Here is a 10,262-nt window from a genome sequence, read left to right as displayed (position 1 = left end):
TTAAATGTAAAATATATATAACGAATTTTAAAGAAATACATTCATATTATACCCATTTAAAACACATATATCATATTTTTACTGTTAGCGTTTTATTGGACCGAATATTTAAAAGTATTATTGTTGAAAATTTCGAATATTAGGCGAAAAATTTACGTATCCAACTTTTGCCGTCTAGGAATTGACTAGCTATTGTCTGGGGCATCTGGCGAGCTAGAATCTTGGCGGACTTTCGAGTGCATTGGAAATGTCATTAACAGGTGTCAGGTACAAGAAGTTAGATAACTTGTCGTCTCAAATTCTCAATAAGCCTATAAAAACACTTGAATCTTACTTGACTTGGAGTCATCATTCCAACGGTTTCTTTTTTCTAGTTTAAGCAAATTTTACTGCAAACTTATATTGTGTGGAGGGAAGTAGTTTGGTGGAAGTTAGGAGAAGAATCAGGTGTGTGTTTATGGTTTTTAGTTGATACATGTCAGACATATTTACTAACTAATCTCCTAACCGTTAAAACTCCCTCCATCAAATAAAGGCTAAAAAACTATTCTTTACTTCCTTCTTCTACTTAAAGCTTCCTTGTTCTTTTTTTCCACGTTTGTGAGAAGGAAAGAAAGAAAAAGAGAAGGTGTGGCTGGGGATTTGGTGTGCTGTGATGAAGATATGGATGCTTTGAGTGAGTACTAAAGAGGACCCACTTCAAGTTCATCTCCATCTTCATCAATATCAAGTCTCCCAACCCAAGTTTCTCTTGTGAAGCTGTGGATATTATATTTTTGTATCTTTCATACTGTTGTTGGTTGCACTTGCACTTACCTAATGCAGGTCTACTTTCAAGTTTCAGCTACCCACTCTTGTATATTTTATTATTGTCTTTGACAGATTTCATAAATTTTGGAATACTGGACTCTTGCTATATAGATCTAGATCCATAACAGAACATCTCAACACTCTCCTGTTATGATTGCTAAAGTTCATTTAACAAATACCCATCTCTTATTTGTTGGATTTTAGACAGCTATCCTGTTTGTTGTATGTTTTTAGTCCATACAGGGGAGATCCAGTGTATCTAGATACCATTAGAATATTGATTACTCTCTTTGGTGTTATAGTTGTTTAGTCCAACTACCACCAATTAAATCTTGTGTTTGAGGTGTTTACAGTTGCCCCTCTTTGGTTATACGTACTCCTTGACGAGGCCCCACGGTAGGGTCTGGCGGGCTTCGTTGAGCGCCTATCAAAACCAAATATATTCAAGGGTATCTTCCTTAAGATTACCTTCATTTTTTCTTCCTTGGGTGATAAGGAGGAATTGGAATTGGATATTGTTTTCCAATAAATGGTCATTGTCTTCGTTGCTTTATCAGAATTCCCTCCTTTTTAACTCTTTTTTTTATCATCTGAGAATTTATCCTTGAACTGATGCTTTTCTTTCTGATATCTTGTTTCTCCTTCATACTTCTTTCTAAGTCCCTTTCTCTGCCACGGGCAAATGAGATGAGATTGTTATCACTTTGGTTTTGTAAAGAGTTACCTTGTTTCTTGGTACTGTGGCTGAAGAAAAGGAAGCTCAGTGGTAGCTTGTCTGATATTCCTGCAATGATGTCTTTCAAGAAGAGGCCTCTTAGTTCAAAGGTAGAGAATGTGGAAGAGATAGAAGAGATGTCTATATTGGATTTGCCTGAATTGACCTTGGAGTGCATTTTAGGAATGCTTCCTCCATCCAGTTTGTGTAACATGGCAGGTGTTTGTAGCTCATTGAGAGAAAGGTGTACAGTGACCACCTCTGGGAAAGGCACATGAAGGAGAAGTGGGGAAAGTGATTGGAAAGGCTGCTTGTAGACAGTGGCAATGGCATATTGCCACTAAGAAGGATTATTCCTTCAACAAAAGCACGCATAAAGGCCTTTGGCCTCTTTAGTGGATTAGATCAACGCTTGACAACCATAGCAAACCTATGAGTCCTTTGCCTGTTGATTCAATTATGTCTAGGTATATCTCTTTTCGAGAGTGGCAAGTTCTGGTTCCCCGGCTCAGGTCTATAATCGTGAGGTATGATTGTTAAATACTAGAATTAAATTCAGATATGTTTATACTATGTGTCTTCCTAGACGAGGTTTAAAAAAGAAAATATTCATATTCTACTATACTGAAATTTTTAGTATATAATTGTCATAATTCAATTATAAATTACAATTAAATTCAACGTGTTAACATTTGAGGATAGGAGTAAACTGCATATTGATGTTTACCAATCACACACTTAGTGTTGATGTTTCATCCTCAATCTCTCAAATCAAATCAGGGGAAAATGAGTAAGAAGAACAAGAGACTTCATGTCTTCTCTGCTCTGTGCAGATAAAGATGAACAAATTACATCCTGTAATGTTTTTGATATTGCTTTGTGTATATGTTATTGATTGGTGTTTAGTCTTGCGATTCTCATAGTGTAGTTGACGGCGTATGTGCTGGTTGAATTTGGCAATTTTCTAAACATTATTGTTTCTTTCAGCATGGGCATGTTGGTTTTATGCTGTCATGTTATGATGCTGAGCTTTGCTCACGATAGGCACAGACACCTTTAAATTGCCAGGTAATAAGCAACATGGCTTCTTCAAACTCAACCTCACTAAATTACTGTGTTTTTCTGGTTTGTAATTGATTCAGTGTACTGTGCTGTGTATCAGTTCATAAGTGACAGAATTTCCCTTGCTTATTTGTATGTATTAGAGACATGGCTTGACATTTGAATATTCTCTTGCAGTTACCCACCACATGGGCTTACGGACGATGATAGTGACTGAAGAAGGTGTGGAGTGGGATAGACTAAGAGCACCACCAGTTGATACCCTCCATACGATCTTCATTTAACTGACTGTCTAAATGATCCTACGCCCTGGTGATCATATTGAGATTCAGTGGAGAAGGAACAAAGAATTTCCCTATGGTGTGTTCTTGCAGCCAAATTAATGACTATTTAGTTTCATAACTATTGTTGACGTTATAGGGAAAGATGCATCTGTGTTTTGCCGTTTGAGTGATTGTGTTAAACCTTGTTATACTTATATTCCCTGATCATTAAGTACAAAAATGAGTTTATCTTGTAGATTTTGGCATGAAGCACCTGTCTGCGTCTTAAAATGTAACTTAAAGAACTTGGAACATTTGGTGTATCTTTTGCAGGTTGGTGGTACGGGGTTGTAGGTCATTTGGAATTGTGTGACAGGAATGAGAATTACTGCCAATGTCATTCTAGTGGTAAGAAAATCAAGCTATATCCATTACCGGATGTTAAATAGATACCTATCAACTTATCTTAAACATTTTAGAATCCCTAAGAACAACAAGACCATATAAAACCACCCCAAAGCTTCTCTATCACCTCCAAATATCTCACCAGTTTCTAGATGGTCACACTACCCAATACTTTTTCCCCTCTTTTTTGACTAAGTAACATTGCTCGCAACGTTAGGAGAGCCTGTTTATGTTGCAGTCAGATGCTTAGATAGCCTGTTTTGGGATAGTTAAAGTCTATCCTTGTATGTTATGTCAAACCATGTAATCAAACATTGATTTGTCATTAAACGGCCCTAAAAACCAATTGTCTTCTAGACACCTCCCATTCCTCGTTTAGGCTTGTTCATGTATCTTTTATATTTCATTCCTTTTCCTTTTTTTTTTTAAGAATATTTATACCTATGCATTTTCATTTGATTTCTCTCTACTAAACATGACAGATACTGTGGTGTTAGAGTTCAACCAATATACCCCTGGTTCAAGGTGGAGGCAAACAATTATAGACAGGAAGGACCATGAGAAGAAGGAAATGAAGCAGATGGGTTTTATGGAGGAATTAGAAAACTTTACAACCTCGAAGAGCTTGCTATGTGGAAGCGTCTCTGGCCAAAGGAAGCCTTGGAGTAGTTTCATATAGTTAAGTGACCACTCATTCACACTACTGAGTGTGGTGGGGGGTTGGGGGGGGGGGGGGTTGGGGGTGGGGGGCGATTTTGTTGAAATTTATGTAGTTCTCATAATCGAAAGGTTTTTGGAGCTGAAGATAGGTTCTGGTTATTGCTGGTGGATATGGAGGCCATGTTTTTTCCGGCTTGTTGAAATTGAAATTGGTCAATGTAACTTCAGTCCATACAGTAATATATGCCCTTTAGTCTTAGAATAGCTACCAATTGATGTATCATATATGACACCATTAAATTTCATTTTTCTAAAGGTATAGTGGTGTTTGGTTACCAACTTATTATAATGAATGATGAGGAAGGGAAAAGAATAAATGGGAATGTAGAAATGTGGTCTGGGGTTTTGGTCTTGGTTTTAGTGAGTAGTAGTAGTAGTAATAGTAATAATTCGAGGAGGTGTAGGCATAAGGTGGCGGTTAAGAGGGTTATACTTGGGGAAGATAGTGATTTAGTTTGGGTAAAAAGTCAATTGGAGATATTGAGAAGGTCTTCCATGTGGTGCAGGAATGTTAGTACTTTTCATGGTGCTATGAGAATGGATGGGAAGCTTTGTTTGATTATGGATAAGTATGTTGGTTCTGTTGAGTGAAATCTTGGATGAATGAAGGGCGTCTTACCTTGGAGCAAATTCTCAGGTTCAATTTTGTTATATTGCAATTTTCAGTGTTGCTCAGATATGAAGTAGTGGCAAGACTCCCTAAACTTGGATGGCAAGGTGCAAGGCATAAGAGTGTTGGTTATGTTCAGAATGTCAGGACAGGGATAATCTCATTGTGTCATTTTGCTCTGGAGAGGCTCATGTATTGGCTGAAGAGGTTATAAAAGTCATCCCCTTAGACAGAGGACAACATGTGCAACTCAAGCCTGATGTTAAAGAACCGCGGTAAGACACTGAATAGCTGCTGCTACTTTCCGAACCCAATACCTGTTTTTTGATTGCTTGATGACAATCACACCACTTCTATTGACTTTCAAATCTAGGTTAAAGCCAACGCTGTTGTACAACTATATTACTAACAAAGTAAAGCTACATAGATTGCTGCACCTTTAGTACTTTCAAGTTCACATATCATGCATTTGGCTGTGTTTTGCTGACTGGTGAGGATGTATCATGACATGATAAAGAGAAAATATAGTTACTTGTCTTTCATGAGGGCTTTAGCTGCTATTAGAATCTTAAAAGTCATGAAATTTAACCTCAACCAACTTCTGATATTGATAGTTATCATATGTTCTGCCTTCAGGTATGGATGGCGTGGTCAATCACGTGATAGCATTGGAACTGTTTTGTGTGTTGATGATGGCGGTATTCTCGTGTAGGATTCCCTGGAGCATCTAGGGGTGGAAAGCTGATCCTGCAGAAATGGAAAGGGTTGAAGAATTCAAGGTTAGTGATTGGGTTCGAATCGCCCCTCTCTGACAACTGCAAAACATGGATTGGGAGCTGTAACTCCTGGGAGCATTGGGATTGTATACTGTATCAGACCGGGACAATAGTCTTTTGCTGGAACTGAGCTATCTTCCTAGTCCATGGCATTGTGAACCTGAGGAGGTTGAGCCTGTTGTACCATTTAGGGTAAGGGTCATGACATTTGTTTTCAATTAAAATTTAAGTGTCCTCGTCTTTTTTCTTTTTAAATAGTTTTAGCCAATGGTTTTATTCTAAGAAACAACTGTATGCATGCTCTACAGATCGGTGACCAAGTATGCGTGAAGCGATCTGTTGCTGAGCCAAGGTATGCATGGGGTGGTGAGACACATCACAGTATGGGGAGAATTAGTGAGATAGAGAATGATGGCTTATTGATGATTGAAATACAAAATCGGCCCATTTTGTGGCAAGCTGATCCTTCTGACATGGAGAAGGTGGAAGATTTCAAGGTAGTCGAATCTGTTATATTATGTTTATGAATGTATATAACCATCAATAGTTGTTGGCTATGATGTAGATATTTCCATTTGCTAATATGTTCTTGCATCAATATGACCAGGTTGGGGATTGGGTGAGCGAAAGCTTCAGTCTCTTCCCCGAAATATGGTTGGGAGGACGTGACTTCGAAATAGTATTGCAATAATCCATAGCTTGGAGGAGGATGGGGATATGGGTGTTGCGTTCTGCTTCAGGAGCAAGGCTTTCTCTTGTTCTGTGACAGACATGGAGAAGGTGCCACCTTTTGAAGTGGGAGAAGAGATTCATGTGACACCGTCTGTTGCTCAGCCACGGCTTGGTTGGTCAAACGAAACTGCAGCAACCATTGGGAAGATTGCAAGGATAGACATGGATGGGGCTCTCAATGTGATATCGTTTCTGCTGTAATTATTAAGTTTTGAACCATGAGAGTGAAGGTGATATCAAGTTTTAGTTGGAGTCCTTTCTCTTCATGACGCCATTTGTAGTCAAATGCATTTATGTGTAGGATTCTTAGTCAGTTTATTTGTTTGTTACAATAAAAACATGTAGAACACGAATACAAGTGTGTAACACTGTTACTTCGAACAAAATCCAAAGAACACTTCAGTTTTCTCATAAACATTTTTAAAGTACAACAACCAATTCAAGCGCAAAAACACTATCTGCTAAAAGCATTCCCAATGCAAGTGGATATGGTGGGTTTGTGACTTTATTCACCTCTTTTTTGTTCAAAATTTTTGCCCAATGCAAAGATGAATATAGTGGTGACTATTTTCCCAAGTCAAAACGAAGATGAAATCTTCAACCGAGATAGATAGTGGCCGAATTGTGAACTTCGGACGGGATATTGGATTACGTCTGGAGCTTTTTTTCGATTTTTACGTCCAAACAGAATCTAACCTCCCGTTCGAGATTAATATTCACCTTTGTATTGGGCAGTCTCACCTTGTTTTTCACCAAAATGGTAGAAAAGAAGGGAAATACTATCTACGTAGAGTTGAATAAAAGTACACTGCATTGGGAATGCTCTACTAGCCTAAATAATGTATCTGTTAGTATTAACCATTGTTACACTAACACACACATTATATAGAGCCTTCAAATTGAGTTGAGTTGAGCCCACTCTCTGTCTATGTGAACAGTTGGTGCACCAGTAGTCCAACTGGGTTGGTTTCCTGATAAGACTCAAAGTAAAATTGACTGACCATTTAACTCAGTTCCGAAACCATACCTCCTTTTTCCTTCTCGCGAACCACAGAGAAGCAAAGCTCATATTCCTTCCAGCGTAAAGCGGCGCATAAAGAAGGGCCCGTTCCTTCGCGAACGAAGTTCAGAATCAACAAAGGGAGTGTACCACTGGGGCTGTAAAAATTTCCTCTTTGCAATTCTGAGCAAGGAAAAAAAGATGTCAACAACCAATCCATCACTACTTCTTCCATCAGGTTCTTCTTTCTCCTTTTCTTCTCTCTACTACATCACTTTTGTAAAAAAGATTGTTTTTTTATGTGTTGTTGTTGTTGGTGTTGTTATTACAGAGTTGATAGATCGTTGTATTGGATCGAAAATATGGGTTATAATGAAAGGAGACAAGGAGCTTGTTGGTACTCTAAGAGGTTTTGATGTTTACGTCAACATGGTTCTTGAAGACGTTACTGAATAGTAAGTTATAATTATTGAAAGTAGAAATTATTGGTAAAATGAGTTTAGTATTGTAGTTCATAGTTGATGCACAAGGAGAGAGAACTTGTTATAATGTAGTGACACTGGGACATAATTGCGTGTTTTAAATAAATGTGGCAATTTGTAGGGCTAGCCAACTATATTTTGTATTACTATAACAAAAAGAAGATAATGGGGTAGAATGTTTAGGAACTAGCACATTCCGTAGCTAACAATAAGGTGGTAAGAGTTACAATGGAGAAGTTGAATAATAATGATTCAGAATTTACACCCACATTGGTTGGAGAAGTTGAATAATAATGATTCAGAATTTACACCCACATTGGTTCTTGTAAGTTGTGCTATCCTTGGTGTAGGAATGGGCGCGAATCTTCAGTTTTTCTTGTAATTTTCTCTCCTATATTCCACATAACATAGATGATAATTGTCTATCTAGCAATATACATATTTTTGTTTGTATATTTGTGGTAGATTGTTTTATTATATCGGGAAAAAAAAATGTAAGAATGTTTTTGTATCATCTTAATAGGAATATTTCCCCTACAAAACAGTCAAACATACTCTTAGATAGGAACATTTTCTCATACAATTAGTGCATTTAATTGCAATTCATGTTTCTGATACACGATTATGTAACTAGTGAAGCTAGAAAACATACTCTGATTTAGATGCTATATATGGTTCACCAAACCAATCCTTTGTTTATGGTATTAGTTGTTTTTCTTTTTTCTCTGACAATGTTCATGGTTCTCTTTCCCTCACAGTGCTCAAACTTCTCTGTCTCTCACATGCTCTTATTTCTTGTTGTCTCACAGTGCTCATGTTTTTCCTTTCCTCCACGAGGATCATAATTGGTCTTTCCTTGGCTCAAAATATTCTAACCCTTATATTTACTTCTCTAAATGGGCTTAGGCACGAGTGTACATGTATTGCTTCTTATCGAGTCTTATTATTGGTTCTTGGTACCAATACAATGTAGTAAAGAATAGGTACAAATATGCAATGTCCTTGGTAATTGCCTAATGCAGTTTTTCTGGAAATATTTAGTTTTGGTACTGTTTTATGATTACAAATGTTTCTTACATCAGAATGGTTATTGTCATTTACAGATTTACTCTCCTGATCTTGTTCAGTGCTTATGTTGCTACTATATGGTTGTGCATCTAGAATATGTTTTTTTGGGTTACTTTTTGAATCTGTGAATATTCTCTGTACAAATTCATATTCTCATTGCAGTGAAATCCGCGACAGAAGGGAGGCGGATAACAAAGCTTGATCAGATATTGCTTAACGGGAACAACATTGCCATTGTAAGTAATACACGAACTTCTAGTTTGTAGAATTTGCAACATTCAACATTCGACTCATTCACGGCTTCCTATATATATACTCAACTTCACTTCGACAAGCAAGAGTGTCTAGGCCTCTAGGGTACGGTTTCCTATATTTATATACTCAACGACTCGTTCACGGCTTCCTATATGTATAATTCAGTTAGAAGCCATGAACTCATGAACTGAGTTTGTAGAATTTTAAAACCTCTTGTCGACAAGTAAGAGTTGCTAAACAGAAATGGTTGCAACTTTTCAAGACGAGCATGAAAGTGTATTCTCTTTTACCTATTTTTTTCCCCCAGTACACTGATGTTACTCGATCTTTTCAATGCAGCTTGTGCCTGGAGGTTCCCCTGATCCAGAGTGAGAGGTGCATGTTGGGTTGGCTTTTTTTTTTTTTTTTGAAGCAATCAAGTTCTCAGGTTTCATGGGGACACGACAACCTTACAAATCCCCGCAATCAGTTTATCAACTATTTGTAGACCCACACGATAGATTATTGAATCAAGTACTGGATTCTTGCTTCTGCTAAAGAACTTGTAAACTTCATGCTGGTGGAATCTAATTAGTCTGTACTTTAGTTAATCACAATCTGTGACTCTAATCTAACACCCCTATTAGATGATCTATTGTCCTTTTGTGCATTCCTCTAGGTGAATCTGACTGTCCTAGTTATCAAAGAATTATATCGGTGCCCAAGTTGGGGTAAAACATCATGCCTTAGCACAATGCTTCCACACACTGAATATACGAAACACATTCTTTTCTAATGCTTCATGCTGGATTACTGTCTCAAGCATCTAACATTTTTGGAGATGACTTCACATGAGATAGGGGAGTGTGGAACTGTAATTACTAAATTAGTTTTCAAGCAGCTCAAAATGTTGCAAATGTCGCTATTGGTAAATTAGTAATTACTCCCCGACATTTATTGATCTTTGCCATACCTTTATATCAACGCCAACATAAATGGACATGTCGACCAAGACCATTCGTTCACGGCTTCTAACTGGAAATGTACTCAAACTTAAAGCGTGCGTCCTATATTCCCGAGTCCCAACAAAATTTGCACGTTTTTGCTCTGAATTGGGCTTTTAAAAAGCCCACAAATCCATGATCGAATTTCAACATCATCCTCCATATTCCACCCCGAAAAGCGTGTGAATTCGACAAACAATCAACACCCAAATGTCAAAACAAGAAGTATTCCCAATTCCAAGTTTCCAACTCATAGAACAAGTCTACTTTTTTAAATAATAAACAAATATAAATTTTGGGTGATTTTGGACACACCCATAAAACCACTCCCATACCCCATAACTAACTAAAAGTTTTATTATGCCCAATAACCGCCTTAAT

At 37.5% G+C, this 10,262-nt stretch overlaps 1 protein-coding gene and 2 pseudogenes across 3 annotated transcripts; all 3 read left to right on the top strand.

Moving 5' to 3' along the window:
• The first annotated feature begins 1,273 nt into the window (after window positions 1–1,273).
• LOC147492754 (F-box protein At2g26850-like) lies at window positions 1,274–3,992 on the top strand (annotated as a pseudogene). Its single transcript, XR_015200337.1, has 5 exons — window positions 1,274–2,052; window positions 2,513–2,588; window positions 2,731–2,947; window positions 3,184–3,258; window positions 3,738–3,992. The product of XR_015200337.1 is annotated as an F-box protein At2g26850-like (transcript).
• Window positions 3,993–4,263: 271 nt separating this feature from the next.
• LOC147492753 (E3 ubiquitin-protein ligase KEG-like) lies at window positions 4,264–6,508 on the top strand (annotated as a pseudogene). Its single transcript, XR_015199485.1, has 6 exons — window positions 4,264–4,544; window positions 4,652–4,792; window positions 5,222–5,261; window positions 5,317–5,553; window positions 5,670–5,858; window positions 5,969–6,508. The product of XR_015199485.1 is annotated as an E3 ubiquitin-protein ligase KEG-like (transcript).
• A 568-nt stretch (window positions 6,509–7,076) lies between these two features.
• Window positions 7,077–9,494, top strand: LOC147492752 (sm-like protein LSM5). Its single transcript, XM_086567633.1, has 6 exons — window positions 7,077–7,331; window positions 7,425–7,548; window positions 8,334–8,391; window positions 8,658–8,709; window positions 8,806–8,879; window positions 9,238–9,494. Exons 1-6 carry the CDS (start codon window positions 7,295–7,297, stop codon window positions 9,268–9,270), a joined length of 378 nt encoding a protein of 125 aa, XP_086423759.1. The 5' UTR covers window positions 7,077–7,294; the 3' UTR covers window positions 9,271–9,494.
• The last annotated feature ends 768 nt before the right edge of the window (window positions 9,495–10,262 follow it).

The sequence above is a fragment of the Coptis chinensis genome, chromosome 6 (assembly GCF_015680905.1).
Source record: "Coptis chinensis isolate HL-2020 chromosome 6, ASM1568090v1, whole genome shotgun sequence".
In the NCBI taxonomy this organism is placed as follows: Eukaryota; Viridiplantae; Streptophyta; class Magnoliopsida; order Ranunculales; family Ranunculaceae; genus Coptis; species Coptis chinensis.
The sequence above is the reverse complement of the archived record's forward strand: the minus strand, read 5'-3'. Positions and strand labels throughout refer to the sequence as shown.